Source organism: Lissotriton vulgaris, chromosome 11 (assembly GCF_964263255.1).
Source record: "Lissotriton vulgaris chromosome 11, aLisVul1.2, whole genome shotgun sequence".
In the NCBI taxonomy this organism is placed as follows: Eukaryota; Metazoa; Chordata; class Amphibia; order Caudata; family Salamandridae; genus Lissotriton; species Lissotriton vulgaris.
In genome coordinates, this window is record NC_141699.1 from 263,407,402 (window position 1) to 263,426,811 (window position 19,410).

The 19,410-nt window shown below is 45.8% G+C and overlaps 1 protein-coding gene across 1 annotated transcript in view; it reads left to right on the top strand.

Annotated features, from left to right (window-relative positions):
• Positions 1–19,410, top strand: part of CASTOR1 (cytosolic arginine sensor for mTORC1 subunit 1) — a 144,360-nt gene that overhangs the window by 69,999 nt on the left and 54,951 nt on the right. Inside the window, exons 3-4 of the mRNA XM_086943208.1 lie at positions 5,726–5,919; positions 6,047–6,179. Coding sequence (XP_086799334.1) covers positions 5,726–5,919; positions 6,047–6,179 — 327 coding nt within the window. The remainder of the gene's footprint in view (positions 1–5,725; positions 5,920–6,046; positions 6,180–19,410) is intronic.

Sequence of the window (19,410 nt, forward strand, 5' to 3'; positions counted from 1 at the left end):
AAAAACTGGGCTCAGAAACTTGGAACTCTAACACTCCGCAGACCTTCATTATGGAATGCGCCACCCTAGCTCTCACCGAAAACTATTTTGAGTACAGAGGCAAGTACTATCCCCAGACCCAAGGTACATCTATGGGCAGTACTTTTGCCCCTTCGGTGGCCTGTTTGTATATGGCTAAATTTGAGGGATTACATATACACCATGAGTCGAATCCCTTCCGGGACAACATTAAAATGTGGAGACACTTCATTGACGACATCCTAATCCTGTGGAGAAGCCCCCCTACCTCTCACGAAGCTTTTCTTGAATGGGTCAACACATTGAACCCTCACTTACATTTCACCATGGCCTCCTCACCTAATGAGATCTCCTTCCTTGACCTAACAATAAAACTGGAAGAAGGGTCCATAAGCACTACCATGTACAGAAAACCCACAGACCGCAACAGCCTCCTACACTACAAGAGCCACCATTCAAGGGCCTTACGTACTAACCTGCCGTTTGGCCAATTCCTGAGGATAAGGCGCAATTGTAGTGCTGTGTCCGACTACAAGAAGGAGTCCGCAATCCTCTCTAGGAACCTACTTGATAGGGGCTACCCTAAAAGCGATGTCCTAAAAGCTAGAAAACGGGCCAGGAATAATAACCGAGAAGCCCTTCTTGAACGCCAGGAAAGAGTCCCGGTTGAGAATCAACCGATCACCTGTGTGACCACCTTCACCCCATTATCCAACAAAATCAGGAATACGATCAAACACCACTGGGGTATTCTCAACACAGGGGACATGGTCCTGGAAGAACCGAGGTTCGCCTTCAAGAGATCACAAAACCTGAAGGATATCCTAATCAGTACCAGGCCCAAGAGTGTCAGGAAAGAAACTCAACAAACCTTGTGGCATTTACCCCCCGTGACGGGCCATTACCCGTGCGGCATGTGTGGGGTCTGCAGATACACCATGACACTGAAGACCATACAGCTTTCCGAGACTTTCAAATGGGAGCTCAGACACCACACCAATTGTAACACATCACATTGCATATACATGCTTACGTGCCCGTGTGGCCTACAGTACATCGGGATGACAACCCGCCCCATCAAAACCCGTATCATCGAACATCGCAGCAATTTCCGCTGCAAGAAGACCCACACAAAAATGTGTAAACACTATGTAGATTCCAACCACAATGAAGACTCTATGAAGTGGGTAGTGTTAGAATCCAGCCCAAACTGCCCGAAAAATGCCCTTTTCCAGAAGGAACAGAGATGGGTACACCGACTGTCTTCTGATAAACAGGGCCTTAACGTAGACATTCCCTGGCACTCACTCTAAATCATCTAGTTTCGTTTTTTGTATCGTGGCCACCCTTATACCCTTGCTTCCACATCTGACAAGGGCTAACATTGAGTTTAAATACGACACTTAACCACACTCTCCCTTGTACTTACCACAACCCTTTCTGGCCTTGACTCACACGTTAACATCGGCCTCCTGCCACCAATACACCAGGGTCCGCCTGACTATAAGACCTACATGCGGCCGCCACACCTGCATACTCCCGTCACTGTCTGCCTGCGCTAGGTTTTCTTCCCATTACATCATGGCCGCCATAGTTCGAGCCGACTTCAGGCCGGGCGGTAATTCTGATTTACACGCAGAAAACCGATGAGCATATATTTTTTGACACACACGGGGTCCTTCTTTCCCCCGAAAGTTTTCCCACATTAAGGCCCTTTAATGTTAACTACTGGTCACTACAAACCTAAGTGACTAGCGATATAGCACTCCTTCACCACTATAAGATGGCCGCCACAATACCGGCTTCCATCATGTGACTTTCTAAAGTGGGCGGCGACGCGTCTGTGCACGCCGGTTCGGTTGTTTGTTTTAAATAACTCCGACCGCCGAGCTCACTTATCTACTCGAGCTCGGCGGATATGGGTAGGTCTCCCCACGCGGACACAGGCGATTCGAGGTGAGTGACACCGCTCTGAGCGGGAGAAGGGAGGTTAGAGCCTCTATCCAAGAACATTACTTTGCTTGCATTAGTAACCCATGGGCGCTACTTATGTGCTCCCCTTTAGCTACATTTAATGGGCTCATCCCTGATGTTTTGTCCCGCCGACCCCTCATGTGGCAAGTAGTCCTTGACCAGTAGGTAAGTAGGGAACGTGTGCTTTACCATTATAGCACTTGTCAGGTCACAGTGTGAGTTTGGTTTTGCCTAGCCACAGTATGATATAATCGGTGCCTCTACCACAAGACCTGCTCATTAAAATGACACTGAATGGGCAATACATCTCTCCTAGACTGCTGCATTTTAAACCATTGTTTTTAGACTTCACTCTTTCACACCACAGTTCTCCTCACATATTCAGTGGTTATGTATGCTCCCCACTATGCACGTTGCACGCTCAATATATCCAGGCATGCAGTGGTTGTGCTCAATAATTCACAGTACCGCCAGCATGCCACATCTTTTACATGCCCTGGCAATGACGTGACTTGTTTTGGTTTACTGAAAATACGTATTAACCATTGTTTCCTTATCTTTTCTCTATGTATAGGCATAGGAGAATCCACAGAGGTAACATACACCACACACATGACACTAGCATGTTGTTCTTTTCCTCACTTTTGTAAGGTCCTGATGAATCGCGGGTGACTTTACCCTTTGCGAGAAACATGTCGACCACTTTCACTTCTAGTCTCCTCTAGGGTCACTCGACCTAACCTGTTGATACCTAGCGAGCTAGCCCCACGTTTTAATTGCAGCCAGGGGACCCCCAGAATAAAGTGAATTCCGGTACCCCTTGCTACATTTTATATCCCAATCATAACAACAGACCATCTTGCCCACACACCCCCACCTCACCATAAGGCTGTTGGATAAAAAGATCTCCGCCAAAGAGCCCCTGTTTGAGGTGAGCCCGTCGGGGGTTGCACCGCCTCCCCGACGAGGAGCAACCGCAAATGATGAAGCATGACACCCTTCTGGGTGTGTGAGGCAACTACATCCAACATAATGGATGCCCTAGGGTGTCATTTAAACACCTTTGGTCACGCCAGCTAAATCTTCCCTATCTCTCCATAGGAACAGTTCAGCAACCTTTCTATTGCTTCCTCAGCACATAAATATTGCTACTCTGCGACATAAGCAATTAGCTGGTGCTATCAGTTCGGAACACATAAAGTCTTTGACTGAACCCGTCAAGCCAGCATTGCTGGTTTATGAAGCGAAGGCAATTGGGTCCGCACTTTACGGTGCGGAGGTGTGGGGGTTTGAAAAGTTGAGTACCCTACAAGCCTCAGAGAACAAGTTTTTACGGTTACTCACTGGTACCCCGAAAAGCACTCCCTTGCTGCCTTTAAGATATGATCTTGGTAGGAAACAAATCATGGATCTAGCTAGACTACGACCAATCCTGTATTGGCGAAGGCTCTGGACTACTCCCGAGCTTTCTTATTATGCTGAAGGTTTTATTGATGTCATCAAGGCGGACTATTTTCATAAAATTAGCTGGTTCAAAACACTGAAAGCAATATTGTTTGAGCTTGGGCTAAGCTCGCTATGGTTAGACCCAGCAGGTGCAACATTTCCCACTAAGTCTGTCCTAAAAAATATATTCTGGGAAAACGTTGCGAGTAGGAGTCTGAGTAGATCTAGCATTTGGTCCATGACTGCTGGTTTTCTTGAGGTTAAACTGTAGCCCGCTTTGGAGTCGTACTGGGATATTCTATCTAAGCCGGGAGATAGAAAGCTCCTATTCCAACTGAGAGCTGGAGCCCTCCCCATAAGAACTCTGTCAGCAAAATGGGGAGCAGGGGGGTGTGACACCTGCCCAGCCTGTGGACTGGGGAAGGAAACACTTGGACATTTTTTGTTCTCTTGTAAAGCTTACTGTGCTCCAAGACGTGTCTGGTTAGCACCTATGTGCAGGAACCTTGGGACCACCTGTAGCTCTGTTGCCCTGCGTATTATATGTTCGAGCTCACTTACATGGATATTAATTGCCACTGCAAAATATATTGGATGGGCATGGGCGATCAGACAGAGACTGCTAGTTAATTAACTATTCTCTGTCTGTAAAATCTGTCTCCATGAAATTGTTATTATTGTTTTTAGACCATCAATGTTTGTACAACTTTGCTATTTTTATCAATGTATTAATCTTTTTTTTTTAACTTGCTAAACAAGTACCATGGGAAACGTTTTAATTGAGTGTATTTTATGGATTCAATAGTGCACTGTCTTTGTGATTGACTGTAAATTTAATTTAATTTTAACATTTTGTGTATGTCTTGCTTTTATGAGTAATTACTCGAATAAAGCACTATTTGACTTGACTTGACTAGAATACATCAAACAGATATGCACACTAAACAGCATTTTATTTCCAAACCAAAAGAAATCAAACTTTTAATTTTATTATTGCAGCTTTTCAAAATGTAGTTTTATTTCTAATAGAGGGAACAATTTGCTGGACTCCAGCATCACTTTTTTTGCTCCTCCGCTGCAGGCCCTCTTTATCAGCACAAACTAGTGCTTCCATTGCGGCCACTAATTATCTATTCTATACTACATTCTATTTACTGTATTTGTGCTGCTCCCCCAAATCAAGCTGATACCAACTTAATTTTTAACTTCCAGTTTCAAACTCCTTTGCGTTTACAGAGTTTTACATTTTTTGATTTTACATTTTGCTTTTAAGTTCATTTTATTTAGTTTTCAGAACAGTAGCAGACCCCAGGTTAAGAAAGGCTAACTTAGAGGAAACAAGACAAATGTAACCGGCAGAAACGGTATCATAAAGCAGGATTATTGTAATATGGTATTTAGCCCATTCAGGAAAGAGAAGAAGGATATTGGATAAAAGGATATTGGATAGTACATATTGCATGATACAAATTAGAGGAGAACTATGTGAATTGAGAATTCGTTCTTCTGCAGATGATGTGATAGAAGCAGGTTTTTTTTGTTCTTTTGAAACATATTAAGATCCTAAGCCGCCAACCCGAGGCTTTAAGTGCTAGTCAAATAATCCGACCGGTTAGTTTAGTTGATTAATATTGGAGCAGGTGCTACTCCAAAATTCACAATGACACCTTCACTAGTTACCTTTTATATTTCACAGTAGTTTCCCGTAATAGGAAGATAATAGGTAACCTCTCCTCTTAATAGTAGTGATGTACATGAGAGAGTGATTGACAAACGAGATAAAACCTCAAGAAACATTATTCCAAGGCGAGGAATGCCACATCAGAACTCCACCAACATCCTCCATCAATGCAAACATGAAAAAACAGTACCTTTCATTCCAATTCCTCTTGGGTAAAGGTGTATTAAGCTCTAAATTGTCAGTCTTGCAGCTGTATTTATTGTTTGACTTAAATCTTGCAGTCAGTGCACAGAATGTTGCTGTTGGTACCTCTGACGACCACCTTGCATCCCTCTGCTGCTTGTTCCTTAGCTGTGATTCATTCCCCAAATAGTTTTATTTACTAAAAACACCAGTAAGTGCAAAAATGTAACCACATAGTACTGATTGATGTGTGCATATTCACAAATACCTTGTTGTAGCTAATGTTGAGTTCTAAGCTTTTTATCCCTTTACTGAAGAGCCTATTTCCAAACAAAAGATTTGAAACAATGCTGGACAGATCACCTTTGATCTTGTTCTTCATTTTGCCATTTAGTGCTGATTTTCCTCCCTCTTGCCTTCCAGAGCTGCCCGTTTCGGACTTTCTGCAGGTAGTGGATGCTACATGGCTAGTGCTCAATGTGCTGACCAATGGCTGCTCGACGAATGATGCTCAGCCGGTTGGTGTGACCAAGATTGCCAAATCAGTGATTGCTCCATTGGCAGAGCACAATGTCTCGGTGCTGATGCTCTCCACATACCAGACTGATTACATTCTGGTGAGGACCGGCTTCTGGGCTAGGCTGTATGGAGGTGTCACACATATTCAGCATTTTTAGGAATAAGTGTAGTAATGGGTTTTAATAGTTTGTATGATGTTTCTCTGTTTTATATCCTCCTTTTTAGATCCGGGAGCAGGATCTGTCAACGGTGATCCACACACTGGCTCCAGAGTTCAATATCTTCCGGGAAGTGAACGGTGAGCTCATCCGTGTGATGCACGAGGAGGCCAGCAACGGCTTCTTGAAATCGAAACCAGGTGAGTGCATGTGAGTCCCAAAGAAAAGTGTGCGCAAGTAGGAAATCATTTCCAGATCATGGGAAGGATTAGACCGGCTGGATTGCATCTTGAGTTCGAGGTAGGGGATGAGTCTTTTAGGCAGAAATACAGTGTCATAGGAGGATCCATTTGCTAGAGAGAAAGTATATGGTGGAGCTTACCACCTGGAAATCCAGAGAATTGAGGGTGTGTAAATAGTGTGCTAGGGTATGGCTCAGAGTTTTAGAAATCCTGGTCAGGTGGTGGAAGTAGGTATTTGGGTTATGATTAGAGCTTATGCATGTAGCTTTACTGAATAAAGGAACCTTGTCTGCTTTCTCCTCTTAAAAATGTTCTTTGTCTGCCTATGAAAGCCAGACGGAAATGCAAGAGCTTGACACCCTCATTCAAGGCGTCTTATTGAAGTTCCTGGGAGCGTCTGTGGTACTTGTGCCTGCTCCGGACTTAATTCTAATCCTCATGGACTGCCACAGAAAATATCGTACCAGTGCTGGCTGGTGACCTTTTGGAAGCGGTGGGGTGCAATGCTTGCCTCATTCAAGCAAACCAGTCTGACTTCTACTTTTCGCCCTTACAAAAAATGTTTTACAAAATGGGGGCAAAAAATGCTTTTTTAACCACAATTTTCACATAAATTTGCTCTGAAGTCATAGGCTTTGAAAGAGCACTCATTAAATATTCAAGTCCTTCCACGATGTGACAAACCAATAAAACCTGATGCTTCCAAGGAGCTGACCCAGTTTTCTTCAGAACATACTATGGGCACACCAACATGTCAAAAATTATCTCCATTGTCCCAGGAACAACATTTAGTAATGGCTTTCTCCCCATATGCCATGGGCATCCCCATGCCAAAAACTACATACAATATGCCAGTTTCATAATTTTGCTTTGCCATTCATGACATATATATATTATACACCAACAGTAACCCTCGCGTCAAAAAGTATCTCTTGTATGTCAGGGCTAGCACTTTGTCTTGCTTGCCTTCCTCCTAGATGTAATAGTTCTCCCCTAGAAATACCCCCAGTGTGAAAGCACCATCATTTTTCCTTCTTCACGAAGACTTTTCTGCAGTATGTCAGTGCTAAAAAAAATTTCCTATGGGTGGCCCACATGCCAAGAATTAACTCCTGTATGCCAGTGTCAGTATTTTGCAAGTGGTACCCATTATGGCAAGAATTGCTGCTAGTGCCACATTTTACCTGTAGTAAACTAGTGCCAAGCATTACTGTATTGAGCCAGTGCAAAGTATTTCCTTTTGTATGCAAGTATCCAGTATTATCTCTGGCATGCCAGTTCCACTTAATACCTCTAGTGTGGCACTGCCAGTTTTTTTCCCCCACATGCACGGCTTCTGTTACAAATTACTTCCACTATGCCAGTAATAGCATTTTGCAGTTGGTGTCTCTGTAAGCCCAGAATTATCTTCAGTATTCCAGGGACAACTGCAGACTTGCAAGTATAACACCACATTCTCTCTCACTCACTCATTCTGATGTGCTTTCATTCACTCATGCCCATATTCACTCATTCACCCACATTCTCACTATTACCTCTCTCACGCATTCACATTCACTTGCACTCGCTCCTACTCACTGTCACTTAGCCTCATTCACTCACTTTCACTTACTCTCATTTACACTAGCACTCACTTTTACCCTCACTCATATTTACTCACTTGCACTCATCCTACTCACCCATTCTCACTTATTTTCACTCACTGACTTATTCTCACTCAGTTACTCTGTTCTCACTCATTTTCATTCTCATTCATTCTCACTTTCCATGCCCTCAAACACATTTATACTCACTCGCTTTCTTGCTCTTATTCATTCAAACTCTAGTGACTTGCACTCGTTTGTACTCATTTTCACCCACTCATGTGCCCTTATTCGTACTGTCAAACATTCTCACTTTCACTCAATATGAAGATCACTCACTAATTTTCACTCACAGACTTGCTCATACTCACTGTCGCTCCATCACTCACTGCCTCACTTTCACTCATACAGACATCACTCATGCACATGCTCTTCCTCACTGACACACACATTCACACACATTCACCCACAAACGTTTTAAAGCATTTTATTTTCCTAACTTGCTGTCTGTGCAGGTCCTGTTTGGGCTCCACAATGCTCCTTCCCTCTTCAACCAGCTCTGGAGCATTAAACTCACACCTGCACAGTCTTGTGATGAATTTGGAAAGGGTGGGGTGACAGGCTAATTGATGTGCAGCCTGTGCATTGCAGGTTTAAGCCTACAGCGTCCAGGACCACCTACAGCTGTGATGATTCAGAATATCACAGCTGGGGAGGCACTGAGGCCATGGTTTCTGGGCTGGGACTTCCTCCGCCTTGGACAGTCTCTCTGATGGCTGGTGCAGATGCCCTCATGTGTATTCGTCAGCATCAGACTGCGTCACTGGCTGCTGCTGAACTTGAAGATAGGCATTCTTTTTTTTATTATAACAATAGTGAATAATAATCTATTATTCATCGTTTGTGTAATTTAAAAATGGTTCACTAAATAAGGAGGACATAGCCCCGAAGCTCATCAGGGTGAGCCACCACTGTATCACACCCCATCCCCTTCCTAATTCTTCCAAGTCCAGTCCAGTAAGCTGTGCTGCACCCAAAGGATCCTCAATATCAAAGATTATTTTGAATGTTTGAGATAGCTGCTTACTTTAATCCGATCCTTGGGTTACAATTTCTAAATGTATTCTGACAGATTAGTCAAAACATCCTCTCTGCAACATGAATCCCAGCATGGGACTCTTTCGTTCATTCTGGAGGATCTGTTGAACAGATTTAGTTGGAACAACCTTAGAGTCTTGGGCATCCCTGAAGGAGCAGAAGGGGATGATCTGCAGGGACATAAGGGATATATTGTCCGCTTGTTCAAAGAGGCTTTCCTGGCGTTGCACGATTTGGGACATGGATAGTGTGATTCAAAGAGCTCATTGGTTTCTATTCCACCCACCTAAGGACTGCAGTAACTATATTTTGCGACAGGAGATCTTCCATGTGGCCCAACCTAGGTCTCCAATCAAAGCCTGTGGAGTGGAGTTCTTCGTCCACTTTGACTTCTGCCCCATTGACTGTGGTTCAGTGGGGGCAACGCCACAAGCAGATTTCTGCTCTTCTAGAATTGGGAGCTACAGTCTCGCTAATGGAGCTTGCTACGTTATGAATTAGGCATGAAGGTCGACTGTAGTATTGTTTTGACTTGGTGAAGGTCGCAGAGCTACTGCAAAAATGGAAATCTTCAAATTGACCAGTAACTAGAAGTAGTTAATTAAACAATCACTTTTTTTAGGAAAGTGCGGAGGAGCTTGAATGGGACCTGTGCCTCAGAGCAGAAATAGTATCCAAAACTTTGAATGGTCAGAGAAGGGTCTTTTAAGAGGTGGCATTTGGATCAGACAATCTCTTACCCTATGTGATGGGGAAAAGGCAGTTGGAGAGGGGATAACGTTGTCCTGTCCCATGACCATTTAATTCCAAACAGTGCCTTAAGAGTGATTGAACTGCTAGGGGATGTGTAGGCACGACATAGAGAGGTGCTAGATTAAAGCAGAGTTATCGTTTTATAACCATTGGTCAGGTCAGGTTTCACCTGAAGAGTGGTGTCCAATCCTAGATTGTGAAATTGGGGAAACCCTGAAGAGAAATACTAAGAATTAAGGAGAAATCTGCATCTTAAGTTCAAGAAGAATTCAAACGTATTTTGTTTTATGAGGGCTGGTGGAGAAATGTGCTAGTGACATCTTAATATCTAACAAGTAAAAGGAGAAGATGCAAGAAGGTGTGGTTCTAGAACAAGAGAGCATGAAAAGGCTTGGAGTTGAAGAATGGGGCAAGCTCGAAAGAGTGGTCAGGATGCTATAAATTACTGGATTTTGTGTACAAGTTGTGTTTACTTAGGCAGATGAGGTGTTCTTCAGCACAGGAAGCCTGGTGGTGCACTTTAATCCAGTGGCACTGGTAAAATCTAAAGATGCCAGCAGCAATGTGGCATTTTGCTTGATGTTGTTGTGAATCACATTGACTCCACCTATAGAAGTCATCAGATATTTTTAAAAAAGCAAATTTTTAAGCGTGATTGTAGAGCCAACAACAAGATGGAGGAATAAGGGTCAACATGTGAATCTACTAGTTGTTCTAGTTGCAGAGGATTGCTACAGATTAATAAATTGCTTTTTGCAACAGTAGCTTGTCACTTTAGTGTGGAGTCTGTTGTTTGTGTTGTTCTGTAGGCCATCCATCTCCTCTTCAGTGCTCCCCGGTTCTCTCTTGAGTATGTTGTTTCAGTATCTCCTCATCAACCCACAAATAGGCGTCTGAGTAGTACTGCTGCTAACCATCACCGTCTTGCAAGTGAACGCCTTTTTCCTCATGGGAATCATTTTGGTCAGAATGAAGCAGTTGCCCTGGAGTCCACCCTAGCTGCCCGTTCCATTGTCATTTGCACAGCATTAATGACAATGACAGCAGTAATTATTTTATATTTGCTGTACACGCCGTATTTTAGCACACACCTATTCGTTTCCTTCGGCCTGCAGCACAGGGCTAATAACCACTTCAAACCTGTAATACAAGGTGGTGTCCCTCGAATGTGTCACCACTGGCTTAGTGCTATAACTCATTCTATATTTAAACATGGTTACAAAGTGAGCTGGTTTCCTGCAGGAAAGGGTTAACATCTATGATCTGTTGCTTTGGATGCAGACACCCGCTGCTGGTGCAGGTGGGTCATATGATTATGCTGTCGTTTCTTCACTGGAGGTTGGGATCCTGTGTTGCTGCAGCGCCACCCACAGGAGGAGCCTTTATTGGGAAGGTCGTGGGAAAGAGTCATTACTCTGTAACATAAGTTTCCCTGTAAAATGTTGTGCATCGGGTGCGAGGTCCTTCATTGGGGTATTTCATTATCACATGGCCATTTCACTTAACTTTGTGGCCCTTTTTTTTTTAGTTCAAATTCTTTATTACATTTTCAAGAAATATAACAAAATAACTATTAGTTAACAAATTTGGAGTACAGGACAGAATAATTGTGTGTAATGAAATTATAACCTAGAAACCAATAAACAATACAAATACACCCAAATATAATACTCAACATGCAACTCCAAATTTACAGTTTGGTAAAAATACCGCTTACAAGGAAGAAAGAATACTACAGTGATATAAGAAAAAGAAGGAAAAAGAATGAATGAAACAGGAAAAGAAGAGAAAGAAACACCAAGGAGGAAAAGAGGAAAGATAGGACAAGAGCATCCTAAGCTAAAAAAACATAATCTTAACATACAATTATAAAATGTATTTACCCAGAGCAATTGATCACTGTTAATCCAGACCACATTGGTCAAAATACACAACAATCTGCCTAACAGTCGGTCGTTTTTCAAGGAACCAAGATGGGGAAGCCACCAGCTTCCCTCGAGTCTTCTGCCTTCTTAAAGCTTTTCAGCATCACTTTATTATACAAACCGTGTATGAATATTTTTCCTGCAATTCTACATTTCCCCTGAGGCAGAGTAAGTCGTCTGTGTCATGGAAACTTTTTTCAGTGTACACTCTCTAGTTCAGTATGCGTCTGGTAGCCTGGCTTTTAAAAAGACTGCTTCTCATGGTTCAGCCTTGGCACCAATACACAGCACGTGACAGCTGAGCTGTTTGCTAAATAGAAACAAATCCAGCCCACTCTTCCGTTTCAGAAGCACACTTGGAAACTTTGCAGCGTTTCTTGCAGGAAATATTTCAGCATCCTCTCCAGCAACCACGCATCCGCCACGCTTGCTCATGTACTCTCTTGTATTAACATACACATGTTTTCATAAGTCGAAGTAGGCCTGTTTATGCAACCCTATTCGGTTGTGAAATGTTAAGGTTCACACCCGTCACACTGAACAACAGGACTCGATGTTCCAGCGATAATCTCGTATTTACAAAATAAAAAGAATCTCCTCCATCACCATTAAATGCATAAATTACACCGAGGGAGAGAAGTGTTGCTTTTCTCACGCTAGATGCGTGACATACATGTCTTCAGGGTGAGGTCTGGCATGAGCAAGGTAGGTTCTGTAGGATTAATAGGCCAACGATAGTGGGTCGAGGCTGCTCAATAATAAAAAAAAATTGCAGCAGATAATGAGGTGAGCCTCTGGAAAGCTACTGTGCTTCCTGTACACTGTCAGCATGACCCGAAAGCCCTGCACGGAACGGCAGGTGCAGGTCAAAGCAGAGTATTAATATCACGTTACTCACTAATGGGTACAATGTGGATTTCGGGAAAGTTTTAGAAGTAGGGCTCTGGGATTTATGGTATTTCTTTTTTAGCCTCTTTGTCTGTATTTGTTCATATACATTTTTTGTCCATCTTATTGGTGTTTATTCGTATTTATTTTGTATTTTGAGAATAAATTGAGTCGCAAAATGTATATTTCCACATTTCTTGAACTGATAAACATGCACTTAAACTTTGCCAGTCACGTTTTAGCAAATGAAGCAGACTAATACAACAAAACACTACACCTACATGTAAAAAATAGCATTATTCAAATATACGTTAACATATGCCTGCATTTATGGAAATCTCATTCTCCTGCTCTCTATCTGCTCAGCTGTTGGCCTGGAATTCATGAAGGATAGAATGGAGAGTTTCTCGCAAGTAGCAGACCTTTCTGTATTTTTCTGCGTTTAAAAATAAATACAGATCAGAAACGCATGGCTTACTGTCTATTCATCTGTAAAAATCAGTAAAAACGGCAAACTGTGATCAGTTGTAACTTTTATATTGTCTGTTTGGAATTATGTTGCTTTTTAGGTCGAGCAGACCTACCCTCAATGCGTGAGCATTGAAGGTGTCTGCTTTAGACCTATTGTGGCCCGTATTTAGGAATGTGGACAGCTACCAGACGCGCGCTTTGACGAGGTCAGATTTCACCTCGGGAGCGAGCGTCTGGTAGCTGCGCATGCGCGGTGCAAAGCCCTTGCTCACACACAGACACAGGCAGCCCCCACCCCTCTGCATGCACGCACGCATACACACACAGGCGCGCGCATGCACACGCAGGCATACGGCATACATACAGGCACACATACAGGCACACTATCCCCTACCTCGCATTCTCTCTCAATCACACACAGTCACGCATGCGCACACACATTCCCTCGCGCACACACACGCGCGCACACACGATGAGGCCTGAGGCCTCCCCGATCCAAGGGCAGCTTCACCAGGGCACCAGGGCAACTCAACGGCGCTCACCCCCCCCCCCCCCTCACCTCCACCCCCCAATACAAGGGAGCAGAGCAGGGAGTCCAGTTCCTTAAATAAGGAATGGGAAGGATGACTGGGAGGTTTTCAAAGTAATACCGCTAGAGCCTACCGGTGGTTGCCCTCATACAAGTCTCGGGCACATTGTACAGACGAATACCCAGACAGGTAGGTGCTTGCACATGCCAGGCGAGGTGAGAGTCGCCAATGCACACCTTTTGTGGGGGAAGGTCCTGGCAGAGTGGGTATACATTTGTCCATTTGACCCGCAGTCCAACTGTTGCCACAAAGCTCGAAAGTGGTACCCGAAGGGTAGAGGTTGGCCGAAACATCTCATATGAAGAGGAGCTGGTCGTCTGCATAGAGGGACACACTGTGGGTCTCACCTGCTAAGGGGGTACGCTAGTCCTTCAGCCTCCGACCGAAGGCGCATAGCTTGGGGCTCCATTGCCAGGGCAAAGAGTAGGGGAGAGAGCGGACATCACTGGTGCGTTCTCTGGCCCACTGAGAAGGGGGCCGAGATGTAGCAGCCCAGACAGATCTGGGAGGAGGGCTTAGAGTATAATAGCTTTGTGTATGCAAAAAGTTAGTGTCCCACTCCCAAACGGCGGAGCACAGTAAAGAGGTAAGCCCAAGACTGGGTGTCAAACACCTTCTCCAAGTCAAGGACGAGACTGGCAGTGTGAGGAACACTATCCCCCCACCCAGTCCTGAACATAAAAAAGCGACTAATATTTTGAGAGGTGCTTCTGCCGGGGACGTAGCCGTTCTGGTCGAAGTGTACCAGCCCCGGGAGGACCTGGGCATAGCGGTCGGCTAGTATTTTGCTCAGGAGTTTACAATCCGCCCCTAGGATGGTTTCAGGATCACGACTAAGAGGGACTCGCAAAGTGAGTGGGGAAGTTCACCTTTCTCCAGGGCCGCCCCATACATTGCCGCCAACCTAGGCCCCAAGAGAGCTGAAGAAATTGTAGTATTCTAAGGGTAGACCATCCAGGCCTGGGGTTTTATTTTGAGTCCGGTCAAGGATCGCCTGCTTTACATCAGCTGGTGGAATCTCTGCCTCCAGTGAGGCTTGCGCGTGAGGGGGAATCTGGGGTTAGATCGAGGCCGCCTAGGAACTGATCCGCTTGTTTCTACTGGTCAGTCAGCCGCACACCGTATATGACATCATAATAGTTGTAGAAGGCTTGCAAGATCGGTGTGGATCTGGTCACCAGAGGTGGTGACCACCTCTGTAACTGGGTGGGATTCAGTGTCCTGTCGGATCAACCACGCCAAGAGCGCGCCAGTTCTTTCACCTTCTCGGTGTGACCTGGCGGCGTGAACCGAATCTAACCATCCTGCCTTCCGAAAACAGCTAAAGAACTTGCTCTTTCCCTAGGGTTCTGTTTCCTCTATTCACTGCTCAGCGCTGGGATGTTCCCGGTGGCCATGCTCTATTCAAATGCCATTTCATTCATAAATGTTTTCATTCTCAAGTCTTTGAGAAGTGTCATGTAGGTGGTCTTTACCTCCACCAGCCTGGTCACGGAAGCGGGAGTGGGATCGGTCGCCTTACTAAGGACAGCAAGATTGTGTCCCACCTTCTTCAAGTCTCTCTCTAGCATTCTATGTGCTCCTGCTATCTGTATGATACAAGCACCCCTAGTCACAACCATGAAGGTGTCCCATTCCAGAGTCCTGGTGGGCGACGTGTTGTGATTTCCAGAAAAATAATGGCGGATGTTAGTTTCCTGCTCTGGACGGAAGACCTGGTCCTCAAGACTATCTTGAGGTAGTCTCAAATTGGGAGGAGGTGGTAAGCGGGGCCTCCACCTAAGGGTCAGCAGATGCGTGTCGTGGTCACAGAGGACCCAGCCTAAGTAATCCACATGCTGGATTCGGCAGATTTACCAGAGGATTACCAGATGGTGCGCCTGGACAGACCGATAGGCAGAGGAGGCGGAATTGCGATCGCCTTTAAACGACATTGGGCGTGCAAACTAGAGCCAATTAGTTTGGCAAACTGTGAGGCGGGCTTTTTTACCATAACAATTGACGGAAGCACGACTATAAAAGGTCTGCTTGTCTATCGCCAACCTGGACCCATGGCTAGATTTAAAGGCAACCTTCTAGAGTGTGTCACTGAAACAGCAATAAGAAGAGACAAGTTTCTGCTGCTGGGTGACTTAAACACACATCTGGAAGATCCGCAAGACAAAGGAGCGATGGAGTTCCGGGAAGAACTTCACACCCTACAGCTAGAGCTCAAGGGGCAGCTCCCTACACATAACCGTGGGCATCTGTTAGATCCTATATTTGCCAATTGGGAGGATGTCCTGGTTGCCTCTCCAGAACCCCTACCCTGGACAGATCACTTTTATGTCCCATTTGTTATACACCTGCCTAAGCATAAAGTAACTGATCCTGCCCCTCTTAATTACCCCCGTCGCAGGTGGGCGAGTTTTTCCTTGCCAGAGTTCAACAAAGCTCTCATCGAGGGTGGGCCCCCAGGAGGCAATGATGTGGCAACGGCTAGCAAATTACTCAATGACCGCATCACTGCTGCTCTGGACTGCACAGCCCCATTAGGCCGGCCAACAAAAGATGTCCACAGACATAGAACTGCTCCCTGGTTTAGCGATGCGTTGCGCTGCGCCAAAAGGGAATGCAAACGAGCAGAGAGACAATGGAGAGTGGCTTACGACGACCGGTCGAAAGAGGCCTATCTCATTAAGAGGCGCACCTATCATAATAAAATCCGGATAGAGAAAGCCACATATTATGCAGACAGAATTCAGGGGGCAGAGAACTCTGCCAGGGAACTGTTCCGCATATATAAATCCTTGGCCACTCCTAAAACCTCTACTCAAGAGGATGATTACTCAATAGCAGCTTGCAACCGCATTGCTAGCTACTTTGGAGATAAAGTGTCCAAAATTTATTCTGCTTTTCCCGAAATCCCTCCTGCAGCGGAAGAGCCTGCAGACCTAGCAGAGATGGAAGACGATCAAAATCTGCTTCTCAACTTCACCACCCCCTCACAGGCAGAGCTAGTCAAAATCTGCAGATCTGTTAAATCCGGTTCCCCCCGTGACCCTGCATCCCCAAAAAGGTTGAGTGACAGTCTGGAGACCCTTGAACCCTATATCAGGCACGTGCTGGATGTCTCTTTCCGATCCAGCTCTATACCTGAGGACTGGAAACAGGCTGTGGTGCTTCCCCTCCGCAAGAAGCCTAACATTAGCTTTGAGAAGCTGGACAACCTACGCCCCATCTCTCTGCTGCCTTATTTTTCTAAGGTAGCGGAGAAGGTGGTAAACAAACAGCTTATGAAGTATGTGGAGGAAGGCAACATTCTTCACCCTACCCAATTCGGGTTTCGGCCCCGTCATTCTACGGAATCTGCCCTTCTTAGGGCCACCGAATCCCTCAGACAGGGTGCAGACGAGGGACAAACCATGGCTCTAATTCTATTAGATCTCAGCGCTGCATTCGACACTGTAGCACATTCCATCTTGCTACAGTGTCTGAACAAAGGAGGGGTGAGAGGAGCAGCGTTGAAATGGATTTATTCATTTCTCACTGGCCGAGGCTTCCAAGTGAGGCAGGGCGACCACTACTCTGAGCGAATTTCTTTGGACCAGGGGGTGCCGCAGGGCTCGTCCCTGAGTCCAACACTTTTCAATCTTTGTCGCTCCTATCGCCACCTTAGTAGAGAGTCACGGCCTCCGCTTGGTGTCTTATGCCGACGACACGCAGTTGGTGATCTCCCTGTCGCGTGCACCCAGTCTCTCGGCGGACATCTTCAGAGCTTGCATGCAAGATCTAGCTGCCTGGATGTCCGCCAACTGCCTCAAGCTCAACGGAGGCAAGACTGAGGTGCTGGTCGTGGGGGGCTGCCAATCAGCGTGGACGTCGGCATGGTGGCCATCCTGCCTAGGTCCAACACCCTCTCCGTGCCAGAAAGCAAAGAATTTGGGCATCTGGTTTGACACTGACCTCACCTTTGGCCCCCAGATCAATCAGGTGGTTGGATCATGTTTTGGGACCCTTAAAAGTCTCAGGAAGACTTTGAAGTTTTTACCTGTGAGAGCCCGACAAACCCTGGTGCATGCACTAGTCACATCAAAGATGGACTATGGCAATCTTCTCTATTTAGGGACTTTGGAGAAGAACCTCAACCGCCTACAGGTCCTACAGAATGCCGCTGCCCGCTTAGTGCTTAAACTACCCAGAAGAGCTGCATCGGCCGCGGCCCTCCGATCTCTGCATTGGCTTCCGGTCAGAAGCAGGGTAGAATTTAAAGCTCTATGTACGTGCCATCGGATCATCAATGGGAGATCCCCTCTTCCCCTGCAGGGACTTCTGACTACTTATGAGCCGTCCCGCTCGTTGAGATCCTCTGGCTCTGGACTCCTGGTCGTTCCCAAGGTGTCTAGAGCTCGAATGGGCGGAAGATCTTTCAGGTACCTCGCAGCCTCAAGATGGAACAAACTACCCATGGCACTGAGATTAGAGCCATCAGAATCAATTTTCAGAGCCAAACTTAAAACTGCACTATTTGCCCAGTAAGGTATGCCGCTTCTATAGGTTCCAGTAAGAGTTGCTCCTTAGCGCGGGGACACGCCGTTGTGCGTCACCAAGCGCTTTACAAAACCCCCTAAATAGAAATAGAAATAGAAACATTCGCGAGAGAGCAGATGAAGCTGTTGAGGCGCACGTAGAGGTTATGTTGGATAGAGTGAAATGAGGATAATTTTTTGTTGGAATCTGCATGCGTCTGTTAATGACCATTGGTGTGCCCAGGCACAGAAGTGCTCTGTCTTCACATAAGTTGGGAAACAGAGGGGGGGAACCTACCTAAGGAAAGCTCAAGTACACAATTGTAGTCTCCCCCTAGTATCTATGGCGTCTCTGTGTAGTGGGCCAACATTCTGGACAGGGATTCCACAAATATCCCCTGATCTGTGTTGGATGCATAGATACTACTTAGGACTACAGGTTGGCTGTCTAAGTGTCCCTCAAGGAGTGCGTATCAACCCTCTGTGCCAACCACCCTGCGAGTTTCTTGGAAGGGACCCCAGGACGACTCCATACCCTTGCCCATCGCACGAACGCTGAGTAGGTGGTGGCACAGAAGATGCCCCTCCATCGCTTGGACTGTTGGTAAAACTCCCCGATGGTGAGGTGCATCTCCTGCAAAAACGGCATCTGCGCCTGTTGACGCTTGATGCGCCAGGATACTCCGGCAGTAATGGAGCGCGCTATAAAACAGCATAATAATAATAATAATAATAATGTAGGAGTGTACCGCGTAGCTCTTGCTAGAAGTGTGCATGCCTCAAGTGTTAAGAGTGAGGAGTTTGGTGTCAGCGGACGGAGTCACGGCAAGGTGCTATGGGTATGTGGAGAACACACCGGAAGGTCTTGTATCCCAGGAGTTGCACCTGATGCCAAGGCCTGGTTCTACCCGCCCACCGTATTGTTGGGGATGGAAGGAGGAAAGAGGCAACGAGGTTGTGTAGCAACTGGGGAGGGGAGTTTTCCCTATATTGGGGACTTACCGCAAATGACCCTATTTTCAAACGGAACATGATGCAACTACTCTGGAGCAAGGAAAGCATGTGCCCGTAGAAAACAGAACTTCCCATAAAAAGAACCTCAGTACTAAACAAAGGCCGGTAGCGGCAGGGAAACATAAGAGCAGTATCGAAGTGGTACTTAAGCTGAGGCAAGGGTGGAGCAGATAGGGACAGTTAGGTGAGTGTCTGCAGTCTGAGGGCGGTCACAATGGGAGGCATTGGCGAGTCTGGCCGGGAGGTGCCTAACCTGCTGGGGTCTTCCTCAGAGGTGAAAATGTAAGGGCTTCTCCTCATGCGTGTCTGCTGAGACTCGTTCCAAGTTTGCTGCTACCAGCAGGGCACACCTCTGGTCA